Source organism: Xenopus laevis, chromosome 5L, assembly GCF_017654675.1.
Source record: "Xenopus laevis strain J_2021 chromosome 5L, Xenopus_laevis_v10.1, whole genome shotgun sequence".
NCBI classification, from domain to species: Eukaryota; Metazoa; Chordata; class Amphibia; order Anura; family Pipidae; genus Xenopus; species Xenopus laevis.
In genome coordinates, this window is record NC_054379.1 from 78,504,851 (window position 1) to 78,526,751 (window position 21,901).

The 21,901-nt window shown below is 36.4% G+C and overlaps 1 protein-coding gene across 1 annotated transcript; it reads right to left on the reverse strand.

The window, feature by feature from the left end:
* Nucleotides 1–6,007: 6,007 nt before the first annotated feature.
* cfap206.L (cilia and flagella associated protein 206 L homeolog) lies at nt 6,008–21,456 on the reverse strand. Its single transcript, XM_018263285.2, has 13 exons — nt 20,604–21,456; nt 19,505–19,613; nt 18,748–18,831; nt 17,917–18,007; nt 17,264–17,452; nt 15,323–15,481; nt 14,926–15,134; nt 13,798–13,917; nt 12,545–12,743; nt 10,180–10,320; nt 9,894–10,087; nt 9,277–9,420; nt 6,008–6,292 (listed from the first exon to the last, which is right to left on the reverse strand). The coding sequence occupies exons 1-13, from the start codon at nt 20,636–20,638 to the stop codon at nt 6,059–6,061; spliced, it is 1,908 nt and encodes a 635-aa protein (XP_018118774.1). The 5' UTR covers nt 20,639–21,456; the 3' UTR covers nt 6,008–6,058.
* Nucleotides 21,457–21,901: the final 445 nt, after the last annotated feature.

Here is a 21,901-nt window from a genome sequence, read left to right on the forward strand (position 1 = left end):
CGAGATGTATTATACCCAGAGGCTGCAAAAAAGTCAGAATCCAAAAATCCGTTATCTCAGACCTGCTGAAGTTGAATATGAGACATTGGGAGAGGTCACTATCTTATTTGGAAGTTTCTTTGGTCTGTGCTGGAATTAGCCTGAAAATCCTACTAGTTTGGGCAAAAATTCAGACTTTTTGGGAAAAAATTGTTCAATTCTGCCAAAAAATCTGAAAAAACGTATGATCCGGGTTTTCATTGAATTGTCCCCCGATCCGATTACATTGAGCTTTTTAATAAGGTCAAATTGTGGATTCTAGTTTGGTCAAACTTTATTCAATTAAATAATCAGAAAAATTTGGATTTTAATAAATAACCCCCATAGAGTATACACAATGATCAACAGTTTAATTATCTTGTGCAATGTGCTCATTTGAGTATTCTTATCTGCCTGTTAACTAATCATATGAACCAGCATGTTTAATCCAGTAGAGAAGTGTCTGTATGTGTGGTACCATCTCCCAATGACTTCAGTGTCACTTTTGATCTCATCAGGCAGCTATTAATCTGAAAGGGCTCTAATGGGCATTACAGAACAGCCTCTTGAAAGAACTGACTGGTGGCTTACAGAGAAGTCAAAAGAAGACAGCATAGGCAGTTTTGGTTGCTCCTTCTGACTGTTCCACGTGCCATTAGCCTAACACACAAATCCTGCTCATAATGTAAGAAAATTAAATTTGCTATCTCGCCCTTTAAGGGTAAGGTAATAAAAGGAACAACATTTGTCCATGACATGAGTAGTAACCTATAGCAACTAAAGAAAGGATTGGTTTCAAACACTTGACATATAAATACTATCTGCTCGTTGACTGCTATGGGCTACTAGACTTGTAGAAAAATGTACTTTTTATTACATTACCCCTTTTTACTGTTTGGTGACATGAAATATTGTATAACTAACGGAGTAAAACTGGAGGAATGAAAGGTCTAAGCAAAGGTAGTCAGCAGCATATAGAACTGATTTATAAATTATAAATAATTTAAACATGCATTGTATCTAAGTTCGCATTAGGTTTATCCAATGTGGGGTTTTTTGTGGTATCTCCATGTTGTGGGGCTGGTTGTTGACTTGATTCCAATTATAATTTAAAATACTGAAGGTTTGGTATTATAGGTAGCACAATAAAACCCGAAAAACTCAAATGTAAAACTTCGGCATCTAAAAGTTTGGCATCTAGAAGTCAATGGGAATTGTGTTTACGACATTTTTTCAATTCAAGATTTTTTCAAAGTTTGTAAACCGGTTGAGTACAAATTTGATGCATTTCCATTTTTATACAATTGAGTTTTTTTAGATCCATTTTTCTAAATAAATATTCAAGTTTTGTAAAATTTCAAGTTTATTTGAATCAGAAAAAAAAATTTCACAAATTCGAATTTTGATAAATAGGCCTCTGAGTCTTCATTAAGACACGGGACCCAAGATTTGTAAAATAAATGTGTTAATAGTCCTTTAATTTTTTTTATCTGCTAAAAGGGTGGCATAAAAACTTACTCAGTAGTGGGACCTGTTTTGAGTTCTCGATAACTCTGGCACAAACATTTATCTGGCTGTATACTCATCCTTTCAGCACACCTGTGATATAGTCTATAGGCAGATCTGTTAAAGCAAAGCACACCTTATTTATTAAATAATCTGTTTTGTGGTGAAGCTGCGGCACAGACTGCTGCTTACTGGGTCACAAACGAATCCCTGCAGTTGTAGAAAGTGCCGATATGTTGTGGAGTAGCAATCTTGAGCAAGCCACTGTGCTTCTGTGCCATCATTTGTTTTTTGCAAGGGTATCAACTGTGCATTTTGTCACACCAAAGCAGAAAAAACCCTGTTACCACCAATGCAAAGACTGACAATGATGACCCTCCTGTCGCAGAGCTGATTTCCGCCATCAATTGCGTTTTCTCCATGGGTGCCTTGTAGTAGAAAACCCTATGTGATGATAGCCTTAGACTGCCCATGCAAGTACCGATAGATCCACACTAAACAAAGTTTTGTATGATTTTCGGTACTGTATGGCAGTCATTCTATGGATATTGGTTGGTTCAGGGATCAGGCCTGTTTGAAAATATCTGCTAGTATACGGTGCATTGGCAAATGAGGAAGTGGAGCTGCTCTCTGTCTGTCTGGTTAGCCAAAGGGTTGAGCAGACTGATACCACACTATTAAAGAAAAGCCTAAACACAGACTTTAAAAACTTTGCGGGACAGTCACACTGCTCTGCTGCTTTTAAATACCAGTGTTCTTCCTATGCACTGGGGAAATTCTTAATCAAAGTAAGTTTTATATATATATATATATATATATATATATATATATATATATATATATATATATATATATATATATATATCAATACCAGATCTTATTGGATGAGTATACAGTATATAACCATTAACGTGAGGGCAAAAGAAATGGATAGAACTGTAAAAGGCCAACTTTGCTTACCATCCTCATAGAAGTGAAGGTTAGTGCTACTGCCACATAAAAATAAATAAATGTGGTACCACTTAATGAAAAAGTGTTAACTCAAAAAATACCAATAGAAGTAAAGAATGAAGGAGAAAACACTCACAGTTCACCTCAGTCCCGAGGTGCAAAATCAAAATCACTGTGTCCAAACGGAATGTGAGGGTCTCCAAAAAATACAAAAACAAATGTAAAAAAGTAGAAAATTTATTAGGACATGATACCTAACGCGTTTCGTGCCTATTGGGGCACTTACTCATAGGAACTTTACCATCCTCATAACCTCAATCCGTTTAGAAATGCAATATCCATGTTAGATATAAAATCATTTGAAATTTGGTTTGTATATGATACTTTTTAATGAGAATGCTTTCAGGCTATTTTTAATGTGTCTTTTCATGACTTATGTCGTTCAATATAAATGTGATTAAAAACAATCGTTACATGTGAAATAAAATCTAGTTTGTCTTTATTCCCTTGTGGATAGTGTTTTATCTCAGTGGGAGCATTTGGCCACCTTTCCCCTCAAAATTTCACACACTTGAAAAATCTTAAATGAGCTTGGTTCCTCCAGCTTTATTGTTTAGTGACAGAGCTCTATAGGCTTGTGCCTCTTGGCTAACATCGGCCATCACACCCAAAGATGTCAGATCTGTGCAAACAGGGCGTGAACAAGCCAACTAATTGATTGGAACTGTGCCACACACCTTTCAGTGCTGGAATAATTACATGCTGAATGCGGGCCAAAGTAAAGGGTATATTGCTGGAATGTAAATACAACAAGTTTCAGGCAATTTCACAGTGCTTGTAGGGCAAAAATAGTGCTGGTGGCATGAAGATTACCGTTTGTCTTTCATACATACTCCTGGAGGCAATTATGCGATATCTGCAGGACAGACAGGCAATAACAAATGGGTTTGAGAATGATATACGGCTGGGGGCAATAGCAACACTTCTTATGCTAGTGTGGAAAGCATATTTTCCAGTGCTTGTTCAAGATAAATACAATTACCCCATATTAAAAAAAAGGCTCTTAGTTTGCCCAGAAGCAGTAACCCATAGCAACCAATAATATTTTGCTATTCAACAGGTGACTAGTAAATGCTGCTGGTTGCTATGGGTTACTGCTCCTGGGCAAACACTGCTTTTTGTTATTAAAGGTAAAGTTGCTGTATCGTGTTAGCCAATAAAAATGTTATAGGGCAACCCTTTTAAAAAAAAAAAAAAAACAAAAGTGGTAAAAAGGTGATACTTTTATTGGCTTACTAATATAATCATAGCAAACTTTCAGAGCATTTTAGTTCCTTTTTCAAGCGGATTACAATGAAGCTGTGGTGTTCTCTGGTATATATACCACATTCAGCTCATAGGTCAAATGACCAATAAAAAGGAATATCAATCTATATATGTAAAGTGTCAGTCATTTATGAGGGGAATGCTTTTTGTTATAGAATACCTATAAGCCTCTAACCATTGGGTTAAAGTTTTCCCCAGATAGATATCAATTGATTAGTCATATGTGGTACGAGCTAGCTTTGTTTTAAAGAGGGAAAAGCCAATGCCCATTAATTAAAAGTTCTCATTTTAAACCAACGAACCTTATTTTGGGATGCCATTAAGCTTAAAAGAATTAAATTATTTTAAGAAAAAAAAGTTAGTAGTCATCTGTCCTTCCATCCCATTGAATCATTGTTTCTAATGCCCAATACAAATGGATGTACTGCTGTGCCCCCTTCAGTGCTTCTCTGTAGTTTTAGCAGACATAAAAGAAAGAAAATTAGATATCAACAACACCATATTCTCCTGCTTCTATGTGTGTTGGGTCCCCCATGGCTCTGAACTATTCCCCATAAAGACTTCTATCACAGCCAATCTACTCTGCATCTTTTTTACATACTTTCATAAGTTCTCCTTTCCTTCTTCTATCCCACCTCCACTTAGCCAGAAACATTAAGATGGCATCTTTCTTAACCCAAGCCATAATGTTTCATTATGAATCTTATTATAAAGGCTTTTTTGTTTTAGTTTATTTTCTTGTGATCTTTAGTTTATTTTTTTATGATCTTCTGATATTTTTTTGTATGATGCCCCCCTTGTGTTATCAGGAAGTGCTGAGCAGCACTCAACTAATGTCACATGTTTCACGTTACTGGGCCCCACAGCAAATTCAATTCAATGCCCCAAAACATTGACAAGTTGATCTAGTTAGTGGATATATATTGAAATTGCAAATTAATTACAGCCTTCCTGGGCCCTCTACATTCCTGCTCTGAGACTAAATGGGTCTGCATCCTTTGTAGTTACTATCCCTGATGCTACACTGACTAGGGATCCAGTGAATCCAGGATTTGTCCAGAAATCAGCCTTTTCCAGCATAATCTGGCTGAATTAAAGTGCCTGGGCAAACCCTTAGAATCAGGTTCAGCACACAAAAAAGTTGAGATTCTTTTTCCATGCCCTCTTTTTTTTTTACTATTTCTTTGTTTTGGGATTTAGCCAAATCCTTCATAAAAGATTTAGGATTTGACCCTAAATCTCAAAATAGTGGATTTGGTGCATTCCTAACACTAAGGGGCCGATTCACTAAATTCGAGTGAAGGATTCTAAGTAAAAAAACTTCGAATTTCGAAGTATTTTTGGGCTACTTCGACCATCGAATGGGCTACTTCGACCTTCGACTACGACTTGGAATCGAAGGATTCAAAGTAAAAATCGTTTGACTATTCGACCATTCGATAGTCGAAGTACTGTCTCTTTAAAAAAAACTTCGACCCCCTAGTTCGGCAGCTAAAAGCTACCAAAGTCAATGTTAGCCTATGGGGAAGGTCCTTTTGAATCGTTCGATTCAAAGGATTTAAAGGAAAACTATACCCCCCAAACAATGTAGGTCTCTATTAAAAGATACTGAGTAAAACCGCTCATGTGTAAAACCCTGCTTCATGTAAATTAACCATTATCATAATAATATACTTTTTTAGTAGTATGTGCCATTGGGTAATCATAAATAGAAAATTGCCATTTTAAAAAATAAGGGCCGCCCCCTGAGATCGTACGATTCACTGCGCACACATTCAAACCACATGTAAGGTCACATGAGCCAATTAACAGACAGAGTTCTGCCTTTTGCTTCCTCACTTCTTCCTGTTACAGTTAGAGTTGTAGTATTTCTGGTCAGGTGATCTCTGAGACAGCACAGAGTCCATTACGAAATGGTGGCTCAAGGCAAGAGATGTAAAAGGGCAATATTTATGTAAATATATATTCCAGTTTGGTAAGATTCTTTAATATGTCATTCAATTTGATATAAACTATCTGTTGCTTAAGTATTCATTTTGGGGGTATAGTTTTCCTTTAATCGTTCGATCGAAGTTAATTAACCCTCGATATTCGACCCTTAGTGAATCAGCCCCTAACATTTGTGTGACTGTGGGGGCAACCATGACACAGAGGATCCAGAAGGTAAGCATGGGGCAGATTGGATATACCTACAAAAAGAAGAACATGAGATGTCAAAAAGCCTTTATTGTCTTGTATTTTCACAGTATTCTGTGGTTTAAGATTCCTCAACAGATCTTGTTAAATTGACCTTAATCATCTTTGTAGGTTTTGACACCCCTGCACCACGGAGCCCTGCAAGAAAGATTTGTGGTTTCGGCACATTGCTTGTATTGTCCCTTTTAGTCTGAGTAGCAACTTGCTTTGGCAGATACACCTGGGTGAAGTTCTCTCGTCTCATGTGACTGCTATGTGTCTGCACTGAGTGTGTAACCTTCTGCCGTAAGTTTGTCTGCAAACAAGCAAGAAATATAGTTATATGGCAGACAAACCTTTCTGAATATGCATTCAGTTTTTAAGTTTACAAGCAGCAACCAGGAACTGATATTGTTTATGAGAGGTTACTTGAGAGGGTGGAACAGAAAACCAGGGACAATTTAAAGGGGTTGTTCACAATTAAATAAGCTTTTAGTATGATGTAGATAGTGAAATTCTGAAACAATTTGAAATTGTTTTTCTTTTTTTATTATATGTGGTTTTTGAGTAATTTAGCTCTTTATTCAGCAGCTCTCCAGTTTGCAAGTCCAAATTATCCTAGCAACAATGCCTTGATTGGAATAAGAGATTGGGTATGAATAGGAGAGGGTCTGAATAGAAAGTCGAGTAATAAAAAGTAGCAATAACAATGCATTTGTACCTTTACATAACATTTTTTTAGATGGGGTCAGTGACCTCTATTTAAAAGCTGAAAAGAGTAAAGAGAAGAAGACAAATAATTCAAAAACTATAAACAAATAAATATTGAAGGCCAATTGAAATAACATACTAAAAGATAACTTAAAGGTGAACCACTTCTTTAAGGTCCCAGTTTGCCCAAGTCAAAGATATAATTGGTCTGAATCTGTACTATACTTTGTGGGTCTATTATAAATCAAACCCACTGGCAGCCACATGTTTTCTTCCACTGCTGTGGGTGATATAATGTAGAGTTACATTTAGAATCTTAAGAATTCAACATTTTTAGTTCCTCTATATCTGCTCAGTTTTAACATGCCTAGAGCATCATATCACAGAAAAGTTTATTTCTAACACAATTACTTTAAACTTGTCATATCACAGTCGTAACACATCTTACTTAACTTAATGCCTGGTAATACTAAACATTAAGGGACATACTGTATAATTATAGCCACAAGAGACGTCTGTCCCAAGGGTACTGCATTGACCTAAATTAATGTAGAAACTTTGTTGGTTGTTACAGAAAAATCGTGTTTGACTCAAAGTTTTTTTAAAGGAATTGCTCAGTTTAAAAATAAAAACTGGGTAAATAGATAGGCTGTGCAAAATAAAACATGTTTCTAATATAGTTAGTTAGCCAAAAATGTTATGTATAAAGGCTGGAGTGACTGGATATCTAACATAATAGTCAGAACATTACTTCCTGCTTTTCATCTCTCTTGGTTTCCACTGATTGGTAACCAGGCTATAACCAATCAGTGACTTAAGGGAGAGCACATGGGTCATATCTGTTGCTTTTGAATCTGAGCTGAATGCTGAGGATCAATTGCAAACTCACTGAACAGTTATGTCCCACGTGGCCCCATTTAAAGTCGCAGAGTTAGAAAGTTGTGTGTGTATTAACTATATTAGAACATTTTTTTTATTTTGCACAGCCTATCTACTTAACTAGTTTTTATTTTTACATTGTTCCTTTAACGACTTTATGGCCATGAGGTCTACAATACATTTGGAATATATTTTAGGGGAATATCAAAGCAGCTTCAGAATGAATAGGTCTACCATGAACCAGATTTTCCTGGTGATGTAGATCTTAGAACAGTTTTACAAATAGATTAGTAATGTAACTTTCAATAGCGTTTAAACAAACCTGTTAGAGCATTAAGAGAGAAAAGCTATATCAGGAAATGAAAGTGGAAAAAATTCTCCATTCTTTCCCTAATCTTTTCATGAGATGTAAAACAGTAAAATGGGTAAGTGCTGTTGAATAAATATTCCACTAAATTTCACAAGCTGGATGCATGAATCTGGCTTCAAACAGAGGTGCCGTCACACATTTCTGCTTTTGTTTTTTTTTGTCTTTGCAGTTTGTCAGGCAACAAGTAATTGCTTTATTGAACTCATTAATTGGTTTATCAGTTGTGGGTGCAGAGTCTGAATATATTTTACTCCACTGTTTCTTAAATGTTCATTTATTAAATCTGAACTTTTCCAAAAGAGCGTGATGAAACATATTTCTATTACACAGCCAACTGCTGCCTTTTAATTAAAGGGCAAACCTATGCTTAGCATAACACATTAAATAGTTTTTATATTAAACATATGCATTTAAATAAAATGTTAAAGCAAAGCTCCAATTTGGTCTAGTTAGAGAGCTATGCAAGTTCAGTGTGTGTCGAGGGTGTGTCGATAGCTGCCCCTGGTGAAACAAATCGAACAATCCCTGTTTTCTCACAATCATAGCCTTCTTTCATGCTTCTTACGGCACTTATGTGCATGCTGGACATGGTGATAGATATTGAGGGTTCAGTATTTCCAGAACAAGCCATTATTATTGGTCAAATCTGCCCTTGATGACACTCACCTGGCCCCATATATTTATACCATTTATTGCAATTAGGGATGCACCAAATCCACTATTTTGAATTCGGCTGAATCCTTTGTGAAAGATTCGGCTGAATACAAAACGGAATATAAATTTGCTTATGCAAATTAGGGTTGAGAAGGGTGAAATAGATTTTCTTATTTTTTGTTTTTGTGACCAAAATTCAGGTGATTTTACAGATTCGGATTGGCCAGTCACAAGGATTCTGCCAAATCCAAATCCTGCTGAAAAAGGCGGAATACTGAACTAAATCCTGGATTCAGTGCATCCCTAATTGCAATGTTGCATGTTACAATATATCAGTTTACTTAGACCTGATGTTGGTTTAAATCTCCCTTGGAGCATGAAAAAATGATTTGCAATAATAACGAAGGACATAGATTGTAAACTCTAGTAATGTGATTAATCTCTGTTATAATAATAATATTATTGCTTACTTTTCCCAGAAAAACCGTCCAAGAGACATTTCCTGCCTTCTTTATGTAATATATAGATGATTATGTGCCATAGGCTTTTACTCCTTTTAAAAATAACCAAAAATGTTTTTGAACATTTTTTTGCTCACTTTTGGTTTGAAAATAATTGTTCCCCTTTGTGTACAGTTCTGTGTACTATAAACATAAATGTTAATTATGAGAATATCAAATACACACCAGTTTGATGGCTTTCCTTCTCAGCTCCCATTCGTTCCATTCATAGGATTTAACAATGTTTGTTTCCACTAAGTGAGTATCGGTCTGCGTGCTGCTATTGCATTTTGTGACTGGTTTTATGAACACTTTTTCATCAGATTGAGCCTAAAGAGAAATATTTATGATCACAAAGGATGCAATCACAATAATCACTGAAACACAATGTTAATCTAAGCTTTGAAAAGGTTAAATAAAACGACACTTCAAGTACTATACATTTAAATGGTGAATGCAACTGAAAAATATGTTTGTCATTTCCAAAAATAAATAAAAAACTCATGAAAAAAATACAGGTCTGTGGGTGGAAACAAGGAAAGCTGTGAAAAACCACCCTGAGAATAATGTATGGAGATTGAAGCATGACAGAAACTGCAGACTGAGCCAAGCTAGGGAAAACAAGAGCTAAATATGTATATGTCTAATTGATATTCCATTGTTACAGGATTTCAATAAACTCTTACATCACCATAAAGGTACAGCTGATCTTATCTATTTGATGGTATCTGTGAGGCTGAACAGGAAGCTGAGTACTGTCTGTGAAAAAAATATGAAAATGAATAGACAATAGAACCAATTACCTGGGAATGAGGAGTAATGGAAGCAAATTGTTGATGCAACTCTAATAACTGTATGAGCTCAGCACATTGCTTGGCTTTCTCTCCAATTAGATCAATGTAATGGTCTGGATCCTGAGCAAAAGCAGTAGCTGCTTCTTTGGAACTGAAAACATAAAATCTCTCCCTGTGCTTCAAGACACCAACATCTGGGTTTCCTAAACCAAATATATTGTTCTGTATCAGCATAACCCAGTACATAAAGAAGGACAGTTTACTAACACATATATGAATAGAGTTATTAAAGTACCAGGTATGAGAAGGCCATCCTTTGTAGCTACAGTAAAACCGCAAAACCCATGGTACTGAACTGGAAGTCTATCAAAATTGCCTGTGCTCTCTGGGAAAAACCAATCCTGAGTCCCAAAGTCAGAGGGATTCACACGACTACCTACAGTGGCAAAAAATAAACGCATGTTATGTACGAGCTCTGAATCCATTATTTTCATATCATTAACCTTCATTTATATGGTACCAAAACGTTTATACCGCATTTTACAGAGATTATTCATCGTTCATATCATTCTTTGCTTCTGCAGAGGTTACCATTTGAGGTCCCTGTCACATTAAAAACTTAAAGGGATCCTGTCATCGAAAAACATGTTTTTTTCAAAACGCATCAGTTAATAGTGCTGCTCCAGCAGAATTCTGCCCTGAAATCCATTTCTCAAAAGAGCAAACAGATTTTTTTATATTCAATTTTGAAATCTGACATGGGGCTAGACATTTTGTCAATTTCCCAGCTGCCCCTGGTCATGTGACTTGTGCCTGCACTTTAGGAGAGAAATGCTTTCTGGCAGGCTGCTGTTTTTCCTTCTCAATGTAACTGAATGTGTCTCAGTGAGACATGGGTTTTTACTATTGAGTGTTGTTCTTAGATCTACCAGGCAGCTGTTATCTTGTGTTAGGGAGCTGTTATCTGGTTACCTTCCCATTGTTCTGTTGTTTGGCTGCTGGGGGGGGGGGAAATGGAGGGAGTGATATCACTCCAACTTGCAGTACAGCAGTAAAGAGTGACTGAAGTTTATCAGAGCACAAGTCACATGACTTGGAGCATCTGGGAAATTGACAATATGTCTAGCCCCATGTCAGATTTCAAAATTGAATATAAAAAAATCTGTTTGCTCTTTTGAGAAATGGATTTCAGTGCAGAATTCTGCTGGAACAACACTATTAACTGATTCATTTTGAAAAATGTTTTTTTCCCATGACAGTATCCCTTTAAAATCAATTTTATCAGAAGCCTGAAATCTACCTGTGTGCTTTAGGTGTCAATGGAAACCCGAGTAACAAACACAGGGAGCATATACAGACTCCTTAACTATTGGAATCAAACTTAAGATGCCAGCTACATACTTCTAAATAGTAATTAAATATCCATATAATAAAAGGACATAAAAAGTATCCTCACTGATCACTTTTGGTTTTACAGAACCGTTCTCATGCCTAGTATAGTAACATTTCCAGCATTTAACCAAGTTATAGATATTGTGCAGAAAATCCACCGACAGGTGTGAGACAGGTTAAAGAAAGTAGTTTGCAAAGAAGCCAGGCGGATTAGGAAGTTGGAAGCTCTACTAGACCATGGTTTGAAAAGGGAATATGATCTATTATTTTTTTTTTAACAAGCTCAAAGCGTTTTTCTTAGTTTTTAGGTTTCTTTACTATTAATAAAAGGATTTATTAAAAGGATAAGTGGGATTTTAAACAATCCAATGTACATTTCTTTGTAATATATATACATAACTATAGTCTTGTTAATTGGATGTTGTGTTTCGTAACTGACCACAGGGGGGCACTGGTAAGTTGACTATAAAGTGTAACTTTGCGTAGCTGTTATTAGCTTGATAATGGCTCAATGTACTGTAAACTTAAAATGTTGCAAAGCAGGGTCTGTGCCATAAGGTACCAATAAAGGCATTTTAAATTCTTACAGTTGTGGTGGAGTGCTGTACAGAGTATGGAAATGTTGTTCCTTTGGAAACATGAATATGTTGATTTACTTGCATTCATGTACTGAGCCTGCTGCACGCCACAAAGACGATTCTATAATTAGGGGCATATTTATTAAAATGTGAGTTTAGAGCTTAAGAAATAAAAACTCACTCACGTTCTATTCATTCGTATGGTGAGTTTTAACTTTCACCCATTGATACAATTCTAAAAATCCCACAGGAATGAATAGAAAGTGGGTACATTTTTATTTATTAAGCTCTTAACTCACATTTTGATAAATCAGGCCCTTTAACCTTTTTTTTTGTCCGGCACACTCCAAATGTAAATGTTTCCTAATTGAATAATCCACAAGAGGAAAGATTTATATTGTAGGTAACAAAATAGCCTTGACCAGAACATTTTAGCTGATTATGAAAATTGATTAATGAAAATGTGATCATTTTGTATGATCTGATTACTGTGTGTGCAAACTATTTGTAGACACTTTTAATATGCTATTTTAAAACTGTATCACTAATATGCCAAGAAAAAGTAAAAGCGCCTGATATGGGGCACAGGATGTTTTCACACAGTCCTTTAGGAAACAGTTTACTTGCTTTTTTTCAATCAATGGTATACACAAAAATACTTATTTGTCTGTATGGTATTGAATAGATCACCTGTGCTTTCCTTAATCCTTTCCTCATCACTTTTCACAGTTGTCTCACTGAGGAGCGGATCAATGACCTGAGCAGGGAACAGCTCATCATGCAGTGACAAGAAAGGCTGCAGATTTGTAGTCATATTGCTTAAGACGCTCAGCAAAACAATCTCATCTTGGAAGTTATTCCACAGTTTAGAAAGTGAAATAAATAGTGGCTAAAATAGATAGGGACAAATACATTAAATTAGCAGTACAACAACCAGGAAAGCCCAGCATTTTTGTGTTTTAGTAATGATTAAGATGACGGCAGTGCTTTTCTATTTGACAACACTTCAGTGCTTGTTCCAATTCAGTGCCTGATTTCTCTATAAGGAATGCAGCTCTGGCAAAATTATGACCAGGATAAAATGTAAAGGAGTAGTATATCCCCTTTGTGCAGCAAGGATTTAATGAATAGTGCTTTTGCTGAATATACTTTTTGCCTATTATTCAGAAATATGTTTTTTTGTTACTTCATGAGCTAAAAAGGGCTTTCAGGGAATTTAAAGCTACTCCATGTTTGGTCCTTGTGAGGTATGTAAATACATTTCCAGTGCAAGATGCTTAAAAGACATTTGCTTATCTGTAAGCGAAAACAGACACAACAGGAAAGGGAAGCAGTTGTTCTATTTTCTAAGTTCTATTCTAAGTTCTACGTTCTCTATTTATTTTGCTTATGTTGAAAAAAGGTGTACCCTCTTTAAAGAAGTTCCAATACGTAGTGCTATCACATGCCACAGTGATATAACTGCAATATACCTCAGTTTCTCAGCACGTTCCCACCATGAATGTTGGTTAATTAGCAGTACTTAACGGTCACATAACTGATTGTTATGTTTTATTTACCATAGCCATACTGGTTCTCTAAATTGACTTTGTTGCCAGTGTGCTATCAGGCACTAGTTCTAGACCAGGCATACAGGGGTCTTGGAAATGGCTTAGCTTTCTTAACGTATACTGACTTTAACCGTGCACTTGACTTAGCATTGTGGAAAGTAACATTCATTTTTTTCCCATTTATAGTAAACTGTGTTCCTCTGCCATACTGTAAGATGGCAGAGTAAGATTCCCAATAAAGATTAAGACTTAAGATTCCTAATTAAACAAAAGCTAAACTAACCTTCTTGTAAAATCATAACTTGCTCTTTTAATCACTGACATAATGAAACATATTTTTAAAATGGAATCATTAACAACAGAAGTTATGCAAATGCATTTAATAGTACTTACATAGACCTGTACTGTGGGAATTGCTGTCTTTGACTGAACTGTGGTCTTTAATTGCTCCATCTGTGCTCCATATTGTTTGTCTGTTATTTCCACTTGTTGTGCAGAAGAGATAACATCTGACTGAAAACAAACAAACATCGACAAAAAGAACAATGAAATTATATAGAACTTTTTAATGTGTCATGCTCATCATATGTCTCTCCAGAGTAGGGGATGCATTCAAAATGCTTATTAGAAAAACCGTGTCCTACACTGATGATCAAACTGGGCAAAACTGTAACTGTTGTGGTTGTGCTTTATATCCCAGAGGCAAGCTTTAGCTTATCGGATATGCGAGAAAATTTTTTTTTGAACCCTGAATGATGTGCAAATTAGGGGGTTGGTAGGCAACGCCTTTGCGCCTCTTCCCATAACCCTTATTAATACAGTGATGCTAAATGCAGGCTGCACTGTATTCATGGAGAAAGAGCAGGTCCTTGCTCTCCATTTTTACTTTAAAGGGGACCTATCACCTTAAGAAACAATCCCAAATCCTATTTTATCATGTTATTTAAGCAAAATATACTTTACTTATACTATATAAATTATTTAAATCTTGTTTCCTTCAGCCTGGTAATTCATAATTATAGCAAGCAGGAAGTTGCCATTTTGTGGACACTGTTATTAATGCAAGCCTTATTTCAAAATCTAATTTCGGTGCCAGAATGGGGGACTTGATGACAATCCCCATGAAAAGGCTACATAATTAGATGGTAAGGAGGAAGGGGGGATGTAGGGAGTGCAGTGACATCTAGGAAGTGCTGAATGGAAACTGAAAGTAATTGCCTGCCCCGCCTCTATGCCTAAGGCATAGATGAGGGACAGGCAATATATGATTGACAGCTGAGATTTTTAAATGAGTTTACAACAGATATGGCTGTTTTAATAAAAAAAAAAATTTGAATTTCATGTTTAATTTGAAAATGACTTTTATTATACAGTTTGTCTGGGTGACAGGTCCACTTTAAATAATGCATGATAATTATTTAATGCAAAGAATAAGAAAACTATTAAAATACAGTTTATTTATTACTACACATTTTTGCATATGCATAGTTACATATACATTACATTATATAAGGCCCTTACCAGAATGATATTCAAGAAAGCCTCATGTTGCCTTAAGCTATAAAGAGCTTCTTTTAGTTGATCTAAATTAAGCAGGTTGCTTTTTTCAGGATTTCCATCCATGGCTTCAACAAGAGATGTATAACGGTATATCACCTCCCTAGATGCTTGAAGTTCACAATCAATATGTTTGGTGGTGACGGGAATAGCCTCCTTCAGGATAGCTGGCACTACAATGAAAAATTTGAATTGATTTTAAATCAAATTTGAAAAGGTGAATTTCAATACCTATTGAATAATAATTTCTTTAACATTAACCTAATTTTGCAAAAAAAATACAGTTGAATATGTAGCACTGAATTACACATTCTTTTGTGCTTGTGATAGACAGACACAATTTTAACTCGTAAGTACGTACGGTCATCAATGCCTTCTCCACCTTTCCCACAGTCCTTGTTGAACAAACGAATGCCGGTGACAATCATTGTAAGTTCTCTCAGCTGCCGTTCCTTGTCTTTCTTTACAAGAGCCAGAAATGTACCAAGTTCTGTGTGGGGGAACACACTCTGCAGAGCAGCTGGTGAATCATAAAAGTTACTTGCTCAATAATAAATGGAAAAATAATGACCAAATGATGCAAATGGGCAGGACGTAATGTGGGTGCCCAAGGGTCTTCACTAACTTGCACACCAATCAGTACATATATGTCAGGAAGTCTGGGTATACAAAAACAAAGGTTGCCCTGTACTTGGACTTTAAAAAGGTAGTTGATAAGTACAGGTCTTCTTTTACATTGTTAGATTTGTGCTTTTTTAAGTGACCTAATAGTTTATTTATATTGTCTCTGTATTTTCAACTTCATCGGTAACAAGTTTTATGTAGATACATTATTTAAGGACTTTATTCAAATGTTTTTGGTGTATTAAGAATTATTAAAGAAATGGCATTAAGTCAGTAATGTAAGACTGAAATTGAGAGCAGATATTCTTGAGAAAGTATGTGGCAGATCTGCTGAAAGTTTTGCTTAAAGCGCTGTTAAGGCAAGATAAGAAGTCTGGATGCATCATCATGTTAAAGTACTCTCTTCTGTTCTGAAACAAGAGCCCAGTGTGAGGCACTAAATGATCTGAATGTCTTGTGTATATGCCTTCTGTCTGGTGCAGTTATGTAGTGGGTTGTACACTAGGAGGGGATTCACAAAAGTGGAGATAGCAATTTTTCTTGGAGTAAAAGTGGTGTTAAAACTGGTGTACATATACAGTATTCTCCATAGTCACAGACATAAATCAACTCAATTTCTGAATTTGCAGCTTTCATTTTTTAGATGAAAGGAAGACAGTTTACAGACACTTTTGTGTATTTGTCTTTCAAAAGGCAAAACAGTGGAGAAATTCATGAGCATAGACTCTTTTTTATAAATACAAAAAAATTAATTTTATACCATATTATAAAAAGTAGCTCATTGCCGACCTAAAATAGGTGAAAAAAAATGTTTTTGTCAAATTTGTATTATTTTGCTAGTTTTTGCTTAATGTATGAGGCCGTATTAGCATTTTCAGTTAATAAATAATAAAGTAAAGCCTCCCTGGTAAGTTTTTTAAACACCAGATAACAGGCCCATATCTCCCACCCCTAACTTCTAATTTTGCACAAATTTATACAATAAACTGCTCAACAGTGTTGGCCACCATTTTTAGCTGTGTCACTTATTTTTCCAACAACTATCTTGGCGATCAGCAAGCAGTGCATATACACAGAAAGGCAAACTTTGATCTAGGGCTACTGCAGATGTTCCTAGTTGAAGTCATATGGGAATGGAAGTTATATGGTTAAAGATGGTGGCGTGCACTGAAGCTCTGGATTTGCAATGGGCCATAGTTAAGTTGGGGCAAGTGTAACTTATGTTGTTGGGGTCTTGGGAAGGGGGAATGGAGAACCTGTGCACTGGCATTAAAGCCAAAAAATTGGCAGATTTTACTTTCCCTTTAACAGGAGACACAACCTAATGGATATAACCAATGTGGTACTGCATTCATTGGTTGTTAACTCCAATGAAAGCATGTGTTAACCCATACTGATATGTTTTTTTGCGTGTTTTTGTGTATATATATATATATATGCCGGATGTGTGGACGTTTTTATTTCTATTCATTATCGCACAACTATGATTTAGAAGACCAGTAACAAAAGGAAAGAGGTTTTTAAAATAGTTATTGAAAGTAATGTAAGTAGATTGCGATGAAAATTCATCATCATATATTGGTTTGTTTACTCTACATATTTAATGCTTTAGCTTCTAAAACCAATAAAATGTTACTACTTTACTTTTACAAAAAAATTAAAAACTGTAGGACCTAACCTGTGGCTTCCCTGACAACTTTAATATCAGTAGGAGATCCAAGGCCTGAACGAAGCAGCACGTAGCTTACAATCTTGCGGTAAAGGCTTTCTAGTTCCTCTGCTGTGCGTGCCCGGGCGTCTGTGATTTCCCTGCACACTGAAGCAAGTCGTGATTCTAAGACGCGATGGTGTTCTTCCACAAACTCCCCTAAGCACAAAAACCAACATGAAAGCAAAGCACACAAAGAGTTTCTGGAATAATAAATAAGAGATTTGCATGAAGAGTTTAAAAAAAAATGGTTAAAAGACACATTATGAAATAATAATGAAGGTAATAGGTGCACATATCTACACTGGGAAGAGGCCCTACATGACATCTTACCTGTGACCTGCATCTTGAGATAGTTTTCTAGAATTTGCCTGACATTAGATTTTTTGGCCAAGCCACACATCACTACTGCACACCTTTCTGCCACAATATCTGTGCATAGGTTTGAGAGAGAGTTTGTTTTCCACATGGCAGCATTATGGTGTGGTTCATTTACTTGCATTATATCTGACCATGACTTTTTAAGGCCCAAGAATGCGTATTATTGTGTAGGATACCATGTTCAGTTATTTTTATACATTTAAGTTTGCCTTCATTAATACATTTTTAGTTTGCTTCATTACCTCTGCTTGTATAGTTCATATCAAAGTACACTTGCATCTTGATTGTTTCAATAGAAGGGCTTCTTGGATCAAGCAGTCTGTCCACGCAAAGCTTCAAATAAATATTTAAACAAGTTATATTTTTTACTATAATAAGAAGCAAATGTTCCAGGATAAAAATAATCCCCAGCAGCTAATACTTAAGCAAAATGCTAAAAGGGACATCAGTGCATTGCTCCACAGGCATCTATTGGTCACACTTTTATTGTTGATTAATCACTGTGGGAAACTTCCTTTTGTGCAGTGTAATTAAGGAGCACATTATGAGATAATACATCTACCTCAAAAGTACCGGAATCAGTGTTAATATAAAACAAAACAACTATCTTATGCATGTAATGAACAAAAAGACTTAAAAAGCAGGGGTCCCAACAGTGCTGGATAATGCCTTATGTGCAGTATGCCTAACTTACAAATCGATCCTGATACATTTTTATATACGTCCCAAATCTGCAACACTGTAATTGACATATAATTTAAATAATATGTGTTTACAGTTTTATACTCGTAAATTAGTTCATAATAACAGAAAGGAAAAGAGACTCCCTATGACTATCAAACAATCCTTTGCATGTGGAAAAGGTCTTGAGATCAATATATTAAATGTCTACCCCAGCTCCGATGAATGCAAGTGCAGTGGCCAACTTATAACCAGGCACAATTTATGTGTGCAAGAGATTTGCAATTTTTTAAACTTGTAAATACAATAATATTTTACCAAAGCCTTAAAGGTCACTCTAAAAGCCTGGAGGTGTAGGTTAATGCATATGTTCAATATCACAATATTTTTACCTTTATGAGCTTCTGCACATCATTTTTTGTTAGTGTTCTGTCTACATTGAATCCATTTCTTGGATCAAGAACAACAGCTTTAACCTGAATTTTACAGGGAAAATAATCAGATAGGAAGAACATCAATTAAGAATTTAATGGCAATATAGGTTTTAAACAAAAAACATTGATGGCCTTAATTTAAAAATGAATGTACACAGGAGAGGAGGCAGCCCACTGTTTCATTCAGGGCCGCAATACCAGAAATATAACCAAATGAAAATCAAAACGAAGGTGAATCCCTGGAATCCAAGATGGTGATTTGGGACAGTATAAAACATTACTTCTTATGGATGTAAATTATAGTAAAAATCATACATTCATTTGGTTGAATTTGGTGTGAGCGATGGATCATCTAAGGATATAGGGACCTTTCTAAAAACATGGGTAGAGTTTAGTTTTCCTTTAAAGGGTAGATGAATGGGCATATGGAATACTGTCCAAAAAGATTTAAATATCCAACAAATATAAAAAAAACAATTAACTGAAAGCACTGATACAAGTGTGCCACTTTGTTTATAGTCTCCTCAATCCCCAAAGTAGGCACTCCAAACTTAAAGGGGAAATAAACATTCTATAACTGTGCATCTACACCAATATGTTGCTGAACTACTCTCAGCGTTGTTAAGCATTATTATCAAGGTTTAACCCATGATGGGATCTGCATGAATGCTCTTTTTCTGAGACAGTCTGTTATGACACAATAAAATATACATACCACAAAAGCCACCAATGTTTCAGACACCGTATGTCCCTTCACCGCACATTCCTGGGCAATTTCCCGAATGATGTTCTTTATAACACTTTCAGCTTGATGTTGTGATTTTCTGACAGAAAAAAGGTCAAAGCCATATCATGGAAGTAGTTTAGCATTCTAACGGTGTATCACACTACAATGCATCAGTCCATTAAATTAGAAGTTATGAGCAATATTACTCTTACCTGTTTGTCATTTACCATTTTGCAACATTTTATGCATCAATTAAAAGACACAGTTGTTTAATCCTCCAGGATAGTAAACTGGCTCTCAGAATTTTTGTACATCATTGCTCGCTCAAACCTTTGTTTTGCTTTAGGGTTTTTAGCTTTTTGAAGTAAAGTAATAACATTTTGCCAATGCACCTAGTACAAAATGTATCTTTTCCAAGAACTTTATATTTATTAAAACAATACAGATGGATATATACATTGGTTTTCTTCACAGACTAGCGACAAATACATTTGTTAGTTACCCTTCACAACATTGAACCTTGTCTGGATTACTTAAAAGGGAATACAAACCTTGCCTTCAGCTCTTGCACATAAATATACATCTATATGGTGGGTTACAGCCAAGATGACTTGTAAGACTGGTATGAAAGATTTTCAGTGCAGAATAATCTTTCTAATTCAGATTGGGGTCACCTACTTTTAAGAGCTAAATAGCAATGAGGGTAGGCGCAAGATACCCTTTAGCCCTAAAGTTATTGGGTGTGCTGGGGATTTTTAAAGTATTTTTGTTGTAATATCAGGATAAAGTCCATTTAGTCATTAAAAAGGAAAATCATATTCATTGATTTAAGTATTGTTTTTTTAACAAGAACCCTATGCAAACAATATAAAATGTAATCAGCACTTTAGAAATAGCATTTGAAGAACACAATGCACACTGTCTGGCTGTGACCTGATAGTATATTTATATATATTTATTTATATGGCTCTCTGTAATTCTGCCTTATCACAGTGATCAGACCCTGGGAGCTGTAGGACAGTAAAGCAGCATATAACCATTCCTGCTTCGGCCCCATCACATACTCAATATACAGTATATACCATACCTTGCTGTAAATGCGAGTGACCCAGCTAGGGACATGGTTTTGTCCTGTTAGGACGACAAAGTTTCTTTCAACAGAAGCAGAGAGAGGTTGGTGCTAGAGTTGACGATTGTTTATCAGCGCTGCTAATAAGTGCGCTGTAGCGTCTCGTTGCCACAGCAACAGCTAGTCGTTCTCTTTGGGACGGACTGAAGAACGTCACGTGTGACGTCATTTAGTGTGGCCAAGTGCCCGGAAGGGGTTGTTCTAAATCCTGATTGCGGCCTTCCGGCTTTGTGAATTTCAAAGAATGATAGTTTTTAGCCTGCGTTACTATGGGTAGTCAAATTGCTACGGGTAGAGAAATGAGCTGGGCCGCAGAGGGCAGGTGGGAGTGCGAAATACAGCTTTGGGACGCCATGTTGCTATTGGCAGTCTTCATATCGGAGTGCTGGGGTGGGGGCTGTTGTAAAGGGGGATTGTGGGAACTGATAAATAAACTTTAGGACAGGGCGCACACTGAGATGGGATCGTGGTTAGGAAACATAAGCTTGTGGGTAACTGGTAAACGGTGCAGAGCTGCCCGGCGGTGTGATTGGGATGAGCGGGAACTGTAGCAAGCTGCGGAGGAGGTGGGAATAGAATATTTTCTCTGGGCAGACGGATGGAACAGGGTTGCAAGGAACTCAAATGAAGGCACAGGGAGATGTGAGGCATGGGGGGAGGGTTGATGTAGTACAGGATGGACTCTAGGGGACTTGAAGGCAAGAGTACGGTTGGTGATAAGTAGGGGCAAAGCGCCATTCCAAAAACTACAAATTCCTTTTGTGGAATCTTGCAGTTTGCAGACTGTTATTATTACTGAATATTTTGTAGGAACTATGGAAAAATCAGATGGCACTAGGGTTGCCACCTGGCCGGTATTTTACCTGCCTGGCTGGTAAAAATGATGGTTGATCCCAATGTTATTAATAGGGAAAAAAGATTAATGTATAGGAAGGCTGGTATTTTTTCCAGAAATGGTGGCAACCCTAGTTGGCACTCACGGACAGAAGCTGTCCTATGCAAAAGAGCTTCCAGATAGAGCACCACATCATTCACCACACGGAAAATGGGACTATATTATTGTGTGGATACTAAATATTTTCTCTGGGGCAAATGGAGATGTGGGAAACCTAACGGCACGAGGAGGGTTGATGGGGAACAGAACAGACCGTGGGGAACCTGAGGGCATGGGGATGGTTGATGCAGAGTAGGATGAAATGTAGGGGACCTGAAGGTGTGGGAGGGTTGGTGTGGAACAGAATGGATTGCAGGGAATC